Raw genomic sequence first — 20,380 nt, forward strand, 5'->3', positions numbered from 1 at the left:
AACCAGTGTAGAGGCCGGAGGCATGGATATATCAAAATTGAAAGAACAAGGTTTATTATAAAAAGGAAAGAATAATGAGCGGATCTGATCGGATATTATTAAAATCTATAGATTAAAACATAAGTTCTTTTAGTCCCCTAAATCTAAGTACATTATCATATCTTTTATGCATTATTTGTTAACAGAATATATTTGTTGTAATCTCCACAAAACTTGTTTACTTGAAGGCCTAGCCTTATGATCCTTTGCAACACATCTCGTTGCTAGTGCAAGACAATGGAAAGCACCATCTAGAGGATAATTATTTTTAAGACATGGATCTATTATATCTTTTAGCTTTTGTTTGTCTTCTAGAAATGGACTTGCCCATTCTACTAAAGTGAATGTAGAAAAGAGCGATTGCGGTTCCCATGCCCGCTGGCCTGTCAGGGTTTCCCACAACACCACTCCGAAACTATAAATGTCACCCGTAATTGTCAAGTGACCTCTAACAGTGAAGTTCAATATTTATATTAATCATAAAATAGAGACATTATTTTTTTTGAACCACTACACTTGATTATATTTGTAGGAAAAAATAACCATCGTCCTTTTGAAAATACAAACTTCATCCAGAATTTATAAATATGTAGCATATACCATTAAGTCGATCCTCTTGGTCGAAATAACGTAAGGTATCCATGTCACGTGTACTTGTATCTGATTCAGAGAATTTAGGCCGACCTTTAGCCAAACCAAAATGCCCCAACTTTGCATTAAAATTCTGGAATAAGAATAAATGCTTAACTTTTATGGCATAAAATGAAATTATCGCCTCCAAAAAAATTATGTAACTTAACAGGTACTACCTTATCCAACAATATATTAAAGGTTTTAATACCACCGTGAATAACTTGCTCCTTTGACGAGTGTAGATAAGCGAGTCCACGAGCTACTCCTATCATTATCCTAAGACGTGTTATCCATGAAAGTGGTTTGGTAACATCTGGTGCATTTGAAAATTAATCATGTCACATCATCTACTTCATGGCAACAATTTAACTTTGAGTAAGAATAATTCAACAATAGTTATTGAGAGAGATTCAAGTAGATTACCTCCAAATAAGAAGTGACTAAGATTTAGCTTAAGAATGTGGGTGTAGTCGTAAACAAGCAAGCAATTTTTCTTCTTATCATTGCAGTATCCCATGAGACTAATAATATTTAGATGAGGCAACCTTCCAATGCCTGTCACTAGTGTTGTCACTAGTGTCTGATCTTACAACATTTCAAATTACATTTAGCAAAAGAATTCATAAAAAAATAGTTTAAGCATTTTATTATAAAAGGACTCCCGAGTTCCATTCACAACATAGAACATAGATATACAAATAAGCATTATCCATGTTTAATTCCAACCTTGAAGGATAATATTTTCCATGTTTTTCTCATGGTTTAATGCCGTGTTCTTAAGCCACTTATTTGGAAAGAAACAAAGTGAATCAGGACGCAACAATTAGCATGCATCTTTTATGTTCTTGTGCTTTTGTATATGAAGAGAAAGGAACCTGATGGAAACTTTTTGGGTGACTTTCACTTAACACGTCATATATGGTTGAATGCAAGAAATAGCAACATACTACACTTAATTTTATAATAACATCCTCCTTTGGGTCTGTTGTTACAGGGTTGTATTTTGAAAAATATACCAAATTATAGTGATGTCATCAAAATACAAAACAATTTTCAATTGCGAAATTTTCATATAAACAACTACATTTTCAACTCTTTATCTAAAACCACAACTTTATTTTTTCTATCTTAAAAAACATTAGACCTGTCAAACGTGTCGTGTCGTGTCAATACATTAAACGGGTTGAAAGGGTTTGACCCTAACCCGACCCGTTTAAATATCGTGTCGTGCCGTGTCAACCCGTTTATTTTCGTGTCGGTTTTCTGTCAGGTTTCGGGTTAAGGTTTAGATCTTGTAAATATATTGTGTCATAGCGGGCTGAAATATTTTAAAGGTTGGAAAGTAGGAGTTGTGAAGTCAAAAGGGAAAAAGTGAAACACTGGAGTTTTGAGATGGAACGACAAAATTTAAAGTAAGTTTAGAAGGACAAATAAAAAGAGTTAAAGTTGGGGATCAAAAGGGATAGGTGGTGAGGATGACTAAAATTAAGTAACTTTGAAATTTTGAATATTACTTCTAATTATTGAGTTTGGCCCACTACAAGTCTATAACATATAATATAATTATAAAAATATGAAATTTATAATTAATAATATATAATTAAACATGTCATATTCGAGTCATCTTTGAGTTAAAAGTCTTCACCCTAACCCTATCCGTTTAATTATCGTGTCGTGTCGTATCAACTCGTTTACATAAACGTGTCGAAATCTCTGACCCTAACCCGCTAATTTCGTGTCGGGTTTTCGTATCGTATCATGTTTTGCCAAGTCTAAAAAACATTCATATTTCTAAAAGTTTCCTGTAAATCATTCATATTAAAAAAAACATCACTTTTTAAGAAAACATTATTTTTTAAGAATCCCACGTGATTTCTGGCCACGAAACAAAGTTTATTCACCACTAGAGGTGGGAATGGTTCCATTTTAGTTTGAAAAAAAAAATTCGTTTATTATTATTAATTTATTTTCATGGGTTTCTTCATTAATAATGTTGCAAAAAAATTTAACAAACACATGATTTTCTAAAACATAATACAAGACAAAAGCATCACATCCTTATCATTATATTTTCAAAAGAAATCGTAAATGTATAATAATAATTTAATTTTTAACACAACCAATTAAACATGCATAGATATAGAATGACATAATTTTTGGGTGATCTGGTTTATTTATTTTTTTCAAGTTTTTATATATAAGAAATCAACACCCTATACGTTTTGAAAAACCTATGGTTTGAGTTTTGTTTTTTTGAAAAACAGGTTTTTGTATGTTCAATAGAAACAAAAAAAGGAACTAAACCAAAAGACTACAATTGTCATCTTTTGTATATGTTTAATTGATTAATAGTGTTAAATTTTAAAATGATTATTATACATTTATGGATTTTTATTGAAAATTAAAATAATTAGCACGTGTTGGTGTTGCATATATACCTTTTCTTCAAAATGGTACATTAATAAAATTGGTGACTTCATTTTTGGCATTACGCAAAAAAGTTGCATGTATTCTTTTTACATTGGGTTTTAAACTTGCATGGCCCCCAAATGGTGAAGAGTGAAACTCACTTAATAGCGCTTGGCAAAGATGGGATAGTTGAGGAATGAACATGTAACCATCAATGCACCATCTTCGACTTTGTGATCTGGGAATTGACGAGGAGATGCTTATGCTTTTTGAAGGAGGTCTTTCCCAATAGAATCTATAGCAAAATATTCTAGTGAATGACAATCTAAGTTGGTTCGGATTTGGGCATTCATTACTTTGTTTTCTTTATAGTTTATAATGTACCCCAACATAATATTCAGAAAGTTTCTTTCCACTTGTATTATTCGGGGAGGCTTGTATGACTTGTGAGTAAATGCTTGATACAAAACATATCGATGTTCAGAAGCGTTTATGGACAAATGAGAGAAAGTAAGATGATAAATTATTTATTTTCTTATATATTCCATGATGCAATACAATGTATATAAATAGATGCAAACCTATGTGCTAACTAGAACTAAGGAACATAATAGAGATCATGTGGTTGAGGGAAACGTGGGACATGAAACAACCTATTAACTTATAATTGTCAGAATGTGATGGTTTTCCAAACACACGCAACAAAAGTAATAAAAAATTTGTATCATCACATTACACTTTGGATCTTGTTTATACAACTAATAGCAACAAAAAATGACAACAAATGAGATTATCACCTTTGTTGTAGTCGATCCTTTTGGTTTCTTGGATGATTGGAGAGCCAAAACGAGAACTCCTCTCTTGTAGTAGCACCGTAAGATGATGATCTATGTTATATGACTTGTTTTTCTTCTCTATGATTGACAAAACCAAACCCTACATTGAGAAGGGAGGGGTTTTCGAGAGCAAGAGGAACGGGGTGTTTGGGAGTGCTCTTTTAAAATGACTTATTGACTTATTGGCTTTTCAATAAGTCAATAAGTTAAAAAGGTGTGACATCATCTAATTTTCAGAACCAAAAAGAAATTTCCTTACGTTTTAAAAATCATGATACTTCATTTGTGGAAAATCCCAATATATAAAAGTCTTTTGAGAACAAGATTGCCTCAAATAAAATCCTAAGGATGTCATAATCAATAAAGATACATAAGTTACAGCGTAAAGACCTAATGGTCATGACACCATTGCAGTCAGTCTCTTAATCACTAAACATCCTAATCAAGATCCAGTAACTTAAGTCTTGATACCTGTGATACATACAAACTGAATGGGTCAGGTTGAGAAACCTGGTGAGATACATAGGGATTTCAATCCTACAATATTATTATGATAATATTCCTTAATTATCAACCCTGCAAAACCGACTGTTACCAATCAATATATTTCAAAGTTAGATACCTATAAACCAATCATACCCATCCCAACCGATCCTAGTCCACAGTTATCACAAAGATAAACTATTTTAGAGTAAGGGTTTGACTACACATCTAGGGGTTTCTTTGTCTAGTGAAAGTCATAAAGGTACATGAGCCATCAGAGTATTTGACAGATATGGTATCGCATTTCATCTACGTCTGTGGGTAACCCACACTAGGAACGTAATTCACAAGACCGTATAAAATGATCAAATGTTGTCATCTTACTCTAGGAGATGACCAGACATACCATTATAGTTACCTGATCTTGACCCACCACTTTTTTTCATCCAAAAATGAATACTATTTATACTCAGGTATGTATTTCGTACCATCAACATCTAAAAGTGTCATGGAATAGAACTCTACTCTCCATTCCTAACTTACGCATATTTTGTAAATGAGACTACCTAATATCAAACTTAACTGAACTAGACATCTATAATATAATAAGTCTTATCTTACTAGTAGGCAAGGCTACCAGGCTTATAATCAATTTTACTAACTACTCCTGTTTAGACAACACTATACTGTCCTAGTGTATATATTCAACACAACGTATTAAGCATTTAATATATATATTTATCTTTTTTAGTAATAATACTTCTATTATCATGGAATATACATCTCTTATCACATATAGAAACGTATATGGTTTGCATAGAGTCTAACATATATTCCAGTCAATAAACATATAATTTACATATAACTTTCAACAAATATTTAATACTTTAATTAATACTTGTATTAAATTCATGTTCATGAATGGAACTATGCACTAACTTGTTAAAAGTGGATGACTGGTGATATGGTCAGAGCTTTGCCTAACCTATTAACTTTTCCTTTGACGTGACCTAAGTATAATTATTACTAGGTTTTAGTCTTATACTCATTGTGAGTAACGATAATCTAGATTCCTCAACAATCCTAATGTCTACATCAATATCTATCAAGGAGAAACCAGGTAAGATCATATCAGAGGTAGGGTCCGTGTAGCACTTGGTTCCTGGTACGTAAAATTTTTCTTAGTGTTTTTCATTTTTAGCCTTGGACTCGGCGAGTTGTAGGTCCGACTCGCCAAGTAGAGATGGGATCTGGAACACGTTTAAGTTGGCGACTCGGCGAGTCCATATTCTGGAATCGGCGAGTCCTCGCTGTCTAATGAAACCCTAAATTTCAAGGGGTTGCACCCTATTTAAACCCTCTTATCCGCCCCCACGGTCGCCCCCTTCACCCTCAGAGCTCTATACTTCGTTCAAGCCTTGTTCCTTGTGAGATTGAAGCATTTTGGTGTGTTTTCTTGAAGATTTGGAGAGGGAAGGAAAGTAGATCAAGAAGAGAAGAAGGAGGCTAGGCATATTTGTGTTATCTGAGTGATTTCCTTGAGGTATAACTTAGTTTCCCTCTGTTTTCATGCTTATTGTCCCTTGTAGCTCCATGAAAGTCCTTCTTGAGCCTTTCTCCAAGCTTGTTTGTGTTTTAGGGTTCATAATAAGTTGTTTAGCCTCTAGATCTAGGCATGATTGAGCTCTAGGAGCTTGGATCTACTGCCTTTATGGAGCCATATTGCATGAAAGCCCTAGATCTACTCTTTTGGTGCATTTTGAGCCCTAAAACCCTCATGGGTGATTATTTACACGTAAAGTTGGAAACTTTACGTGTTAATCAGGCCCTAGAAACCCAGATCTATGAATGACATGAACTGGATTCAAGCAGAATCACGTGTATAGTATTTACATGTGGCAGACTCGGCGAGTCGAGTCGCGAGTCCCCGAGTTTTCCCCATTTTCGTGTTGCGGGTTGGAGTAGTGAGTCATGGGGTGTGACTCAGTGGGTCGGAAGCCAGACTCACTCATGAAGTAACTCGGCGAGTCAATGCCATGACTCGGCGAGTTCAAGGCAATCTTCTTGCCTCAAGAACAGACTCGACGAGTTGTTCATACAGCTCGGCGAGTCTCAGCATAGAGTGTTCTTCGGATGAAGATGAACTCGGCGAGTTGTTCATACAACTCGGCGAGTAGGATGAAGGACTATTGGCCTTTAGTTTAGAAGGAGGACTCATCAAGTCAATGCTTAACTCGACGAGTAGAGACGGGTTTATGGTCGGACAAAAGGATAGGGACTCGGCGAGTTGGCAAGTCAACTCGGCGAGTCGGGCCAACTGGCAGTTGACTTTGACTTTGACTCTTGATTGGTAAGGGGTAAATGGTCATTTTACCCTGAGGACGGTTAGCAGTATTTGACTAAGGGTTTTGTGGGAATTATAGCCGAAGGATTTCCGGAGCGGCAACAGTAGAAGACAGTCAATTCCCACACAGATCAGCAACTACTTTGAGGTGAGTTACCTTCCAGTAGCAGTAGGGGGTGAAATAGTCCCCGAAGATCGGTTGTTAGGACCGATGGGTAGTCAGCACCCCATAATGGCTTGACATGGGTAGTCAGCACTCCAGAACGGCTTGACACGGGTAGGTCGGCACACCAGAATGGCCGTACCGGGTAGGTCGGGCACCCCAGAATTGCCCGACAGTGTGTATGATATATAATTGTATGGTATGTGGTAATATAGGGGAACTCACTAAGCTTTGTGCTTACAGTTTTCAATTTTGGTTTCAGGTACCTCTCCTTCGAAGGGGAAGGAGTCGGCACGGTAGCAGTACATCACACACACGCTTTGTATTCCGCACTATGGGATCCTCCGGGGTTTTGTACTCTGATAGTATTATGTTTTACGAAATGGTTTCCAAACAAACAACATCTTTTATGAAATGTCATGATCCGTGAATGTTTTATTTTTTCCAGACAAACAACATCTTTTATGAAATGTCATGATCCGTGAATGTTTTATTTATAATGTTTTGCAAATGGTATGTTTTAAAATGAAATTTTTGGCTTGTATTTTTAGGACGTTACAAGTTGGTATCAGAGCCCTGGGTTGAGGGATTTGGACACACCTTCGAGGGTGTTTGAACTCAAATCGAGGGATTAAAAGATTTTAGAAAAAGAAAATGTTTTCTAAAATGCTAAGTAAAGTGTTTTAAGAAAAAACAAAGTGTGTGATGTGCGCGACCGGCCGAGCTCAAGTAAGTATTCCCCAAAGTACCCATACAAGATTATGTTATGTTTATCAGTTTCAGTAGAATAGCATGCTAGAATAGGACTAAGGATCTAGGAGTGATGCCTTATGTGCCTGCCTCATGTGCTTCAGTGTATGAAAATTGCATGCTAGAATTGAGTAGACAGCAGTAGGATAGCCTGTTAGGGTTATGCCTGATAGTATGAGTTTAGCATTGTACCCTAGTACAACTGTCCTCTATGAGGACGAAATTGCCTGAGATTGTTCCTTGTGTCTGAATGCTGCTTGCTTTGTGCTTCGAGGGGACTCTGAGTAATGGGAGTTAGACATTAGATGAATACGTCACGTCACATGTGATAAGGGTTGAATAATCTTAGAGTGCTGGATTTGGCCTTACTGCGTGACTTTTGTCTGAGTCTAACCGTGTAAAGCCGAGTCTGATACTCGAAGGATTATCTGAGCCTCACCACATGTGATGGTATTCAGGTAATGACTAATTGGCATTACAAGGAGGCCTTCAGCAACTGAGGACCGGGTAGAGTGGAGTTAGAGATTTCCTGGGGCAAGCCTAGGATGAGTTTAGCAATGATCAGCGGTAGTGAAAGGGACCTGGTGGAGTCAAGGCAGTCCTTGGAAAGGGTACGGATAGATGTGGAAGGTAGTATGGGCCCGTACTACTGAAAGTAGATGATCCGTACCCGAACTAAGGAAGGCCAAGATAAGACCAGGGAACTTGTAGTAAGTGTGATCCCTCCAGTGGTGTCAGTATCGCTAACAATTATTATTTTTGTATTTCAGAATGGTGGTACTACGCTCAAGGCTAGCAGTTGGCAGTTCAGGAGAGGGATCGGGTTCGGGATCAGGTTCCGAGCCAGTAGATGAGGGGCTACGCGGGTTCATCGCGTTAGAGATCACCAGAGCCATCCTTGAGTCGACCCCCATTATCTTCGGGTCGATCAAGGAAGGGATATTGGAGTTGATGGAGGATCGCCTCAGGGCATTTAGGAGCGACATGATCTGCCCAGTCGAGATCTCGCACACTGTCCTTCAAGGACTTCCGGGGCAGTGGTGCGCCGGATTTTCACGGGGCGAAGGACCCCATAGCTGCCAGACGATGGATTGCAGACATTGAGTCCGCACAGATGATTAGCTTCTGCCTTGAGGGGTCGAAGGTGAGGTTTGCAGCAGGGTGTTTACGAGATCGAGCTAGGGATTGATGGGAGTCCGTGGGTGACTCGTTGGGAGCCTCGGCTGTCAAGGCTATGACTTGGTCAGACTTCGCGACCAGGTTCAGGGCAGAGTTTGCGCTGGCTATCGAGCTTTAGCAGTTGTCCAGGGAGTTCTTGGATATGAGACAGACGACGGAGACTGTGGCGGAGATCACCGCCAAGTTCCGGGAGAGAGCGTTGCTGGTACCCCAGTACGCGGGTGATGAGGATATGAGGAGGACCCGCTATCATGACATGCTACGAGCTGATATTCGGGAGCATGTCAGTTTTTCAGTTTGCCCTACCCTGGACTCTATGATTGCCAGGGAAAGGGAGAGGGAGATAGATCTGGAGCACATCTGGAAGAGGAAGACAGAGGAGGGTCAGGCAGGAGGGGCTTCGGAGAAGAAGCCTAAGGGACCAGATGGTAGGCCGAAAGGCCAGTCAGGACCGAGCCGCTGCAAGAAATGCGACAGGCCTCATGAGGGGGCATGTAGGTTGGGAGTGTCGGGCTGCTATAAGTGCGGCAAGACGGGGCATTTCAGCAGGGATTGTACCACCCTTGCACCTGTGATCCAGACATCGGAGTTGCTGTGTTTCCACTGCAACCAGAGGGGCCACAAGAAGGCCAATTGCCCCCAATTGACAACATCAGCGCCGGCTAAGGCGCCAACTCCAGCTACCCTTCGAATTACAGATGGCCGGTAGGTCAAGTCAGAGGCTCTAGTGGTGAGGAGCCGGGCATTTCAGCTGACGATAGAGGAGGTACGCGCCGCACCCGATGTGGTGATGGGTATGATTCTTTCCCTCTACTTTATTTTTGCAATGTTATGATATTGATATGTGCTCTGTGTATATGCATTAGGATCGTTCCATGTGAACGGTATTCCTGTTCAGGTGTTGTTTGACTCGGGTGCCACTCGATCATTTGTTTCCCTTGCACTTAGCAAGAGGTTTACAGAGTCTTCAGGCATGTTGGATTGCCCTTTAGAGGTAGAGATTGCCGATGATTGATCGGTGTAAGCGTCGGTAGTATTCAGGGATTGTTTCCTAAGGTAATTTGAGGAGCGCTATTTGGTGGATTTGGTTCCCATCCCATTGCAGGGGAACAAGGTGATTATAGGCATGGATTGGTTGAGCCCTAATGGGGTGGTGATAGATTGCGCACAACAGTTAGTACGGATCAGGACCCCAAGTGGGGGAGAGTTGGTGATCCACGGTGAGAGGCCACAGCGTGGACCCACAGTATGTTCATTAGCGAGAGCTAGGCGTTACCTTCAACAGGGTTGCGCGGGATACGTCGCGTATGTTATGGATACCCGGGATGCGGGTAAGACAACGATGAGCGAGGTTCCAGTGGTGCGAGACTACGCTGATGCGTTCCCGGAGGAGCTTCCTAGAATACCACCGAAGCGTCAGGTAGAGTTCAGGATCGACCTAGTTCCTGGTTCGGCTTTGATAGCCAAGGCACCATATCGGTTGGCTCCTCCCGAGATGCAGGAGTTGTATACGCAGCTGCAGGTGCTGCTAGACAAGGGATTTATTCGACCGAGCAGTTCACGCTGGGGAGCCCCGATCCTGTTTGTGAAGAAGAAGGATGGGTCGCATCGGATGTGTATAGATTACCGGGAGCTGAATAAGGTAACGGTGAAGAACCGTTACCCACTCCCGAGGATTGATGACCTCTTTGATCAGTTACAGGGAGCATCTTGGTTCTCCAAGATCGATTTGCGTTCAGGTTATCATCAGATGAGGGTCAGAGAGGAGGATGTACTGAAGACCGCGTTTCGGACGCGTTATGGCCATTACGAGTTCGTGGTGATACCATCTGGGCTCACCAATGCTCATGCCGCATTCATGGACCTCATGAACCGCGTGTGTAGACTGATGCTGGATCGGTCTGTGATAGTTTTCATTGATGACATCTTGGTTTATTCCAAGACGCAGGAGGAGCACGAGGACCATCTGAGAGAGGTTTTGGAGACCTTGAGGAGGGAGAGCTTGTACGCCAAGTTCTCCAAATGTGAGTTTGGGTTGCGCGAGGTGCAGTTTCTTGGGCACCTCGTCAACCAGAGCGGGATACCAGTAAACCTGGCCAAGGTGGAGGTCGTGATGAGATGGGAGGTTCCGAAGTCTCCATCTGAGATTCGGAGTTTCCTAGGATTAGCAGGCTACTATCGGAGATTCATTCAGGATTTCTCCAAGATAGTCGTACCCTTGACACGGTTGACTAAGAAAGCCGTGGTCTTTCGATGGGGGCCTGAGCAGCAAGCAGCGTTTGAGATTCTAAGATAGAGATTGTGCGAGGCGCCAATCTTAGCCCTGCCCGAGGGCGTAAAGGATTTTGTGGTATAGTTTGATGCGTCCATCTCGGGCTTAGGTGCGGTATTGATGCAGAGGGGTCATGTCATTGCTTATGCCTCGAGGCAGGTGAAGCCTCACGAGGCGAACTACCCGATGCATGATTTAGAGTTTGGGGCGGTGGTCTTCGCCCTCAAGATTTGGCGGCATTACCTCTACGGGGTTCGATGTACCATTTACACGGACCACAAGAGTTTGAGGTACCTCATGGATCAGCCAAATCTGAACATGAGGCAGCGTCGGTGGTTAGACGTGGTGAAGGATTATGATTGCGAGATCCTTTACCACCCGGGGAAGGCCAACATGGTGGCCGATGTGCTTAGCCGTAAGGCGGCATCGATCAGGGATGTGTGTATGAGGATGACGGTGGTGACACCACTGTTAGAGCAGATTCGGGAAGCCCAGCAGGAGGCTATGAAGGAGGAACATCGGAAGAGTGAGCGAATAGTGGGTCAAGTCACCTCCTTTGATTATGATAGCCGAGGGTTACTAACACTACACCGTAGGGTGTGGGTGTCGTATTATGGAGGCGTGCGCCAGATCTTGATGGAGGAGGCACACAAATCCTGATTCTCTATTCATCCAGGGGCGACGAAGATGTATCGGGATCTTCGTCTAGACTATTGGTGGCCCTGCATGAAGCGGGATGTGGCCTGGTACGTCGAGCGATGTTTGACCTGCAGGAAGGTCAAGGCCGAGCATCAGAGACCGCACGGCAAGATGCAGCCGTTAGATATCCCATTATGGAAATGGGAAGATATTACGATGGATTTTATCACGAAGCTTCCCCGGACGGCGCGAGGAGTGGATTCGATTTGGGTCATCGTGGATCGGTAGACCAAGAGCGCCCATTTCATTCCGATTCAGGAGAGTGTCTCGGCCGAAAAGTTGGCCGATATCTATATCAGGGAGATAGTGGCACGACATGGGGTGCCAGTGTCAGTGATATCAGATCGTGATGTGCGGTTCACTTCCAGGTTTTGGAAGAGGTTTCATGATGAGTTGGGCACTCGTTTGCATTTTAGCATCGCCTTTCACCCGCAGACGGATGGTCAGAGCGAGCGGACCATCCAGAAGTTGGAGGATATGTTGCGGGCATGCGTATTAGACTTTGGTGGTAGTTGGGATACATATCTTCCCTTGGCTGAGTTCTCATACAACAACAACTACCACGCGAGTATTGACCGTCCCCTATTCGAGATGTTGTATGGACGGAGGTGCAGGACCCCGATATGTTGGGGTGAAGCTGGTCAGAGGGTCATGGGGAGCACCGAGGTGGTGCTCAAGAAGACCGAGAGGATCCAGCAGGTTCGAAGCAGGCTTCAGACTGCGCAGAGTCGGCAGAAAAGTTATGCCGACAAGCGTCGATCAGACCTGGAATTCCAGGTCGGGGATATGGTTCTCCTGAAAGTGTCGCCTTGGAAAGGCGTCATTCGATTCAGGAAGCGGGGCAAGTTGGGAGCCAGTGGAAGAAATGATGGAGCATTACTCCGAGCTGTTTCAGGATCGAGCAGCAGACTTCGAGTGTTTTTCATTTTTAGCACCTGGTTCCTGGTACGTAAAATTTATCTTAGTGTTTTCATTTTTAGCCTTGGACTCGGCGAGTTGTAGGTCCGACTCGCCGAGTAGAGACAGGATCCGAAACACGTTTAAGTTGGCGACTCGGCGAGTCCCCGCTGTCTGATGAAACGCTAAATTTCATGGGTTTGCACCCTATTTAAACCCTCTTATCCGCCCCCAAGGTCACGCCCTTCACCCTCAGAGCTCTATACTTCGTTCAAGCCTTGTTCCTTGTGAGATTGAAGCATTTTGGTGTGTTTTCTTGAAGATTTGGAGAGGGAAGGAGAGTAGATCAAGAAGAGAAGAAGGAGGCCAGGCATATTTGTGTTATCTCAGTGATTTCCTTGAGGTATAACTTAGTTTCCCTCTGTTTTCATGCTTATTGTCCCTTGTAGCTCCATGAAAGTCCTTTTTGAGCCTTTCTCCAAGCTTGTTTGTGTTTTAGGGTTCGTAATAAGTTGTTTAGCCTCTAGATCTAGGCATGATTGAGCTCCAGGAGCTTGGATCTACTGCCTTTATGGAGCCATATTGCATGAAACCCCTAGATCTACTCTTTTGGTGCATTTTGAGCCCTAAAACCCTCATGGGTGATTATTTACACGTAAAGTTGGAAACTTTACGTGTTAATCAGGCCCTAGAAACCCAGATCTATGAATGACATGAGCTGGATTCAAGCGGAATCGCATGTATAGTATTTGCATGTGGCAGACTCGGTGAGTCGTTCATCTGACTCGGCGAGTCGAGTCGCGAGTCCCTGAGTTTTCCCCTTTTTTGTGTTGCGGGTTGGAGTAGTGAGTCATGGGGTGTGACTCAGTGGGTCAGAAGCCAGACTCACTCATGAAGTAACTCGGCGAGTCAATGCCATGACTCGGCGAGTTCAAGGCAATCTTCTTGCCTCAAGAACAGACTCGGCGAGTTGTTCATACAGCTCGGTGAGTCTCAGCATAGAGTGTTCTTCGGATGAAGATGAACTCGGCGAGTTGTTCATACAACTCGGCGAGTAGGATGAAGGACTATTGGCCTTTAGGTTAGAAGAAGGAGTCGTCGAGTCAATGCTTAACTTGACGAGTAGAGACGGGTTTATGGTCGGACAAAGGGATAGGGACTCGGCGAGTTGGCAAGTCAACTCGGTGAGTCGGGCCAACTGGCAGTTGACTTTGACTTTGACTCTTGATTGGTAAGGGGTAAATGGTCATTTTACCCTGAGGACGGTTAGCAGTATTTGACTAAGGGTTTTGTGGGAATTATAGCCGGAGGATTTCCGGAGCGGCAGCAGCAGAAGACAGTCAGTTCCCACACAGATCAACAAGTACTTTGAGGTGAGTTACCTTCCAGTAGCGGTGGGTCTACGGCCATAATGCCGGCCCACCAGTAGGAGTTGTATGTTAGATGATTGTCTTTGTGGTATCATCTAGGTTTGCTACTACTTGATATGTTATATGCTAGCATGATATGTATATGTGATAGTAGTAGAGTTCGGTTATTAGGACCGAAGGGTAGGCCAGACACCCCAGATATGTCTGACAATATGTGATGATATGTTTATATGTTGTCATGATATGTTATATGTGATAGTAGTAGTAGGAGGGGAATAGTCCCCAAGTTCGGTCGTTAGGATCGAAGGGTAGATCGGACACCCCAGATATGTCTGATAATATGTTATGTTATGATATATGTGATAGTAGCAGTAGGGGTGAAATAGTCCCCGAGGATCGGTTGTTAGGACCGATGGGTAGTCAGCACCCCAGAACGGCTTAACATGGGTAGTCAGCACCCTAGAATGGCTTGACACGGGTAGGTCGGCACCCTAGAATGGTCATACCGGGTAGGTCGGGCACCCCAGAATTGCCCGACAGTGTGTATGATATATAATTGTATGGTATGTGGTAATATAGGGGAACTCACTAAGCTTCGTGCTTACAGTTTTTAGTTTTGGTTTCAGGTACCTCTTCTTCGAAGGGGAAGGAGCCGGCACGGTAGCGGTACATCACACACACGCTTTGTATTCCGCACTATGGGATCCTCCTGGGGTTTTGTACTCTGATAGTATTATGTTTTACGAAATGGTTTCCAGACAAACAACATCTTTTATGAAATGTCATGATCCGTGAATGTTTTGTTTATAATGTTTTGCAAATGGTATGTTTTAAAATGAAATTTTTGGCTCGTATTTTTGGGACGTTACAGTCCATTTGGTATATATAGTATAGTGTTTGGAAATCACACTTTAAACACCTCATTAAATATAACCTAGACATCACCCTCGTAAGTAGATCAATTAGTATTATGACATGGAATCACTGATAAATCTTATTTATAGATTCATAATAATGACTATAAATATAAATATTAGTTACACTTGAATTAAGATAAGTGCAACTTCACTTATAGAGATTTTAGCGAAAAGTTAGAAATTGCATTGGGAGTTCGCAGAACTCCGACCTGATAGCTTCTATTTACTGAGCTCTCTGATGATTTAGAATCCCGCTAAAAATTTCTGAGTTCAGAAGAAAATTGAATCTCAAAGGAATAAAACCGATTAAGAGAGAAAAGGATGTGGATGTGAGGGAAATGGGCAGAAAATGGTATCTATTTCTAAGGGTATGGGTGACGGAGGGGGGGGGGGGCACCGTGTTTTTTTAAAAGGCACATCGTGCCACAAAGTTGACTTCGCTCCTTGGACCTCGCGACACGTGGCATGCTCAGACTAACTCAATGTGGCTAGCTTCTAGAAGCGCACATCGCGCTTATATGCGAGTGGCGTCGATGGAAATTTTCCAAAAATTAGTATATTCTTCATACAATCCCTATTTTTGATATTTTTTATATCCAACCATCGATGATATCTTAAAATTTCATTTAGGGTCTGTCGGCTAATTCTCATATTATTTTTAAAGTTATATTATTAACAAGTTTAGACTATTAAAGTCCATATAAAAACCATAATTTTTTCATACAAAATCCATTCTCGACTGTCTTTATATCAACGGACTCCTATTCACGAGATATTCAACTCTCATTTAAATTGTTTTGTCTAACAATCAACTGATTTTAATTCCGATTTTGTGCTAATACAGTCGTGCTAAAACTTTGAAGAATCACAACTTCCTTACATGAAGTTAGATTTGGACATTCTCTATATGTATGCTCTCGGTTTTATGATTACTATGACTTTTGTTTAGATTACTTAAGCTAATAAGCAATTGATCTCCGATTCACTTTTCATGACGCACACAATCATGTCTATTTGATCGCGAAACTTCGAAGAAGCATAACTTCTTTATACGAAGTCGGATTTAAGCGTTCCTTATATCCACAAGATAGTCATTACGACTACTATATCTTTAGATGAGATTATCAATTATATATTAAATGTCTAACCCAAATTTGCAGGGGTTACAAAAGGTTTTTGGTAAATACTAACTTTTTAGTGAAAAAAAGTCATTTTTTCAAAAAGCCAAGAAATCCTTACTTTTCCAAAAAGTCAATAAGGAGTTTGAGAATCAATCACAAACACGCCCGAAGAAAAAGGGAAAGGTGGCTGGTTTTATAATGGGATTCGTGTAGGGTTAAGGGTTTTAAACTCTTATCCTTTGACTTGGTATAATTATCCCTTGATATGCAATATAATTACCGCAAATTCAAATAAAGAGTTTTTTATACGTAAACCCTTGTACTATTTTATATAAGGAGTTATTTACACGTAAACCCTTGTAGTATTTTAGTTTCTAATTAATCACCATCTCTTAATGAATTAACAAACTAGTCCCTCTAATTTTTCTTTTATCATCTTATGCTTAAATCATATATTGTGTGTAACCCAAAATGACTACTATTTATAGAAATATCACTGACTTGTTGTGACAATGGACATTTTTCCAACAATAACATATGTATGAGAAATAGTCAATGAACGGTAGCTAAGGATCCGATTGTGTTGGGCTCTTTAGTCACGACAATGAACCAACATGTTGTGCACATAAGTTGGTCTTAGGTTAGGCTAATGGAGTTGGTTTGTTGAGGTGTAAAAATTGGCCTCTGTCTTGTATTATGTTTTAGGAAGTTATGTGATTTTGTTGAGATTTAGCTAACATTGTTAAGGAAACCAAAGAAGATTAAAACAAACAAAAAGAAAAAAAGAAAAAAAACAAAACGATTGATTGGAACAAAAAAATGAATCTTTAATAGTTTGAAAGTCAAAACACGAATCATGGTCACTCTAGTGGTTAACAAACCTTGTTTCATGGTCAGGAATTACGTTTTGTTATAAAAATAATATTTCTTCCTAAAAATGATGTATTAAAAAAAATACATGAAATTTTCTTTGAAAACTATTAGAAATACGAGTGGTTTTTCGAAAAAAAAAATAATAAAGTAGTGGCTTTCGGATAAACGGTTGAATTTTTTTTTTTGAAAATTCCCTTTTATAACAGGGTAGATTCTCAAAGGTACAATGACTTAATATGATATTATAATAGCAAATAAATGGAAGTTTGTTGTCATTTCTTGCGTTTAGCCCTTTCATAATAGTGTATATATTTATTGATACTTACCTCTGATTCTGGAAGAACTTTATAGTACCTTTTAACAGCAACAAGAATTCCAACACACCTTGCTGATGGGGCAAATGTTTTATCGTCAACCCAACCTGTGAACACCTCACCAAAACCATCCCTATCGATGAGCCACTCTTGACTAAAGTTGCTTGTAGTCCTTTCCAAATCGCCAAACTTAAATATTTTCAAACTTGGAATAGGAATTGTGAAACATTTTTCTTCATCCTTTACATTATCACCGTCACTTCTAATTTTGCCCTTGCTATTATTACTTGATAGCTTTGAATCATCATGGGCTGAAATAGATAAATACAAACAGAATATATAATTGCTATTTCAAATCCCCCACCACTATACAGTAGTTCTTATTTACTTCATTAATTTAATACCCTATATATCAATTGTCTTTCCTATCCCAATATATATATCTGAATATTAGCATTCAACTGTTTTATACATAGTTCACCTATCTATTTCCCTTTTAAATGGTTCCTTTTTAAATATAATTATTTTTATCATTAATAGAACTTAGGTAAATTATTAGAAAACCAAAATGGTTCTTAAGAACCTAAATCAACAAACATCCAACGAAAGTTTTAGAATGATTCCTATTACACCTAGCATCAAAACCCGACAAACATGTTGATCAAAAGCCATTGTTCACTACTAATATGAATTGATGCTAATTAGGACTAGATGATTGGATTTTATAACTTTATCATAATCAGGGTTTAATTTCCAATGTTTTTCATGTTCTAAATGTATGTGGCTGTGTTTTAAAATTTTAGTAATTTTCAGCTAATGCCTGCACAGTTGGATACGCAAAATTTAAAGAATCTATACACACAATTCAATAGGAGCTTGAAATACCAGGGTTCTCACCATTGAAGGGAAAGACATCTAGCATTCTTCCAAATATTGTTTTGCTAGTCTGTGAGGAACTATCAATTTTCTGTTGTAAGTTTTGTATAGAATCAAGAGTGACCACAACTTCAGCCATTGTAGGGCGCTGTTTTGGATTGTTGAGCAAACATCTCTCTACAATTCGAACAAACTCCTTCAAACATTTCGAGGATATTTGAGCCTTTATGCCAGAATCAATTATATTATTCAAATTTCCTTCTTTGATAGATTCTTGAGCCCATGTCACTAAACCCCACTGCTCCTCATCAAGTCTTCTATCAACTGCACGCTTTCGACACAACACTTCCAACAACACCACCCCAAAAGCATACACGTCAGACTTCCTAGTCAGCTTTCCCGTTGAGAAATAATTTGGATCGAGGTACCCAAAAGTGCCTTTAACAAGTGTGTTCACACAAGTAGTTGGCTGATTCTTTCCACCTATTCTTGACAACCCAAAGTCTGAAATTTTAGCTTCCCAACTTTCATGTAACAAAATATTTGAGCTCTTGACATCACGATGTATAACACCAAACTCAATCCCAGTTCCAGTGTGGAGGTAGTCTAACCCACGAGCAGTACCTATACAGATCTTGAGTCTCTGAAGCCATGAAAGAGGGGTATGGAGTTTATGGAGGTGGTCTTCGAGTGTTCCATTGGGCATATATTCATAGATCAGGATCATCTCTTTTTCATGATTACAGTAGCCAAGCAAAGACACAAGGTGACAGTGGCGTAACTTGGAAAGCATCTCAACTTCTGCCCGAAACTCTGTTGCTCCTTGAGACGACATGGAATCCAGTCGTTTAATGGCAGCAATGGTGACACTTGATCCGTTGATAATGTTTCCTTTGTAAACTTTTCCAAATCCCCCATGCCCAATTACTAATGATTCATTGAATTTATCGGTTGCTATGAGAATCTCAGAAAATTTAAAGTGACGACATGGTTGTAACCATTCTATGGAGGAGGAGGAGGAGGTGGTGGTGGATGGTTGAGATTCCTTTCCGTTTCCGGTCACCGCCAACATATTTATGATGCAGAACCAAATGAAGAAGGAGAAACAGAAGTTACAGTTGTTGTTCTATGAATGATATTGAAGCTTCACAGTCAACCTTCAAAATGATAGAGATGAGCTCAACGTCACTCCAATATTTGAAGCTACATAAGTACATAGTCAACCTAAGAAATGGTCAAAATGTATTGTTGATGTATTATTTTATATATATATATATATATATATATATATATATATATATATATATATATATATATATATATATATATATATTATATTATTACATTTTTTAATGTATCATCACTAGTATTAATAAATATATTGACTAAAATTATGGCCTGTATATAGAATTAAGTGTTGAAATTCTCAAAATGAACCAAGCGAAAAAAAATATGATGCAGGCAAGAACAAGCTTCCAAGCTCACATCCTTTTTCCGTTGTAAGGATTTTGTAATCAATCAAAAACCATCATAACATAAAACCACAGCCTGTAGAAGAACATTACAAAAAGGAACAATAAACTGATGTTTTATAAACTTAACCGATTTTGACATTAAGTTTCTAGCGTTTGGTAAAACAAGAACGTAACAAGATGTTAAAATTATCATATTATCCTTTTACAATAATAATAACTGAACATCGCATAACTTCAAAGTAAACAATGATTTTCATAAAAATTTGTTATAAATCCATAAATTAAAACAAATTCTAATACTAATTACTCGAAATCACTTCAATATTAACAAAAATTTCAACTAAAACTGTTTAAAAAGTAAAGGTACTCATTTTCACAAATAAATTAATAAATACAAAAGCAACGGCTTAGAACTTGATTTAGCCTTGATATATAGTAAATTACCAGTTTAATCTTAAATTTATGTTTGTATGGTGTTGCTTTATGTCTCTACACACAAAGCTTTACTTCCGGAAGATGTAGTTGATCACAATACTTTGATGATTGACTAGGTGTGAGACTCATGTATTACATGAGTTTATTTAAAAAAATATATATATAAAATTTTAACAATTTGAAAACTTTAAATTTATAAGAAAAATACGAAATTTTTTGAATTATTAAAATTAATGAGACTTTAATGCATTAGATACATTACATATATAAACCATTTCTAATAAATACCTTACAT

At 39.6% G+C, this 20,380-nt stretch overlaps 1 protein-coding gene across 1 annotated transcript; it reads right to left on the reverse strand.

The window, feature by feature from the left end:
* Nucleotides 1-261: 261 nt before the first annotated feature.
* Nucleotides 262-19,318, reverse strand: LOC111888167 (receptor-like protein kinase FERONIA). Its single transcript, XM_042898573.2, has 5 exons — nucleotides 18,197-19,318; nucleotides 17,312-17,610; nucleotides 1,096-1,252; nucleotides 849-985; nucleotides 262-763 (listed from the first exon to the last, which is right to left on the reverse strand). The coding sequence occupies exons 1-5, from the start codon at nucleotides 19,245-19,247 to the stop codon at nucleotides 608-610; spliced, it is 1,800 nt and encodes a 599-aa protein (XP_042754507.1). The 5' UTR covers nucleotides 19,248-19,318; the 3' UTR covers nucleotides 262-607.
* Nucleotides 19,319-20,380: the final 1,062 nt, after the last annotated feature.

Source organism: Lactuca sativa, chromosome 9 (genome assembly GCF_002870075.4).
Source record: "Lactuca sativa cultivar Salinas chromosome 9, Lsat_Salinas_v11, whole genome shotgun sequence".
NCBI lineage: Eukaryota > Viridiplantae > Streptophyta > Magnoliopsida > Asterales > Asteraceae > Lactuca > Lactuca sativa.

Excerpts from the sequence above, each read along its gene's own strand:
- LOC111888167 (XM_042898573.2), bottom strand. The coding sequence starts at position 19,247 with ATGTTGGCGGTGACCGGAAACGGAAAGGAATCTCAACCATCCACCACC. Across the intron at positions 986-1,095 it reads TAGTCACTTCTTATTTGGAG|ATGTTACCAAACCACTTTCA; the intron begins GTAATCTACTTG and ends CAAATGCACCAG. Across the intron at positions 764-848 it reads TTAATATATTGTTGGATAAG|AATTTTAATGCAAAGTTGGG; the intron begins GTAGTACCTGTT and ends TTCTTATTCCAG.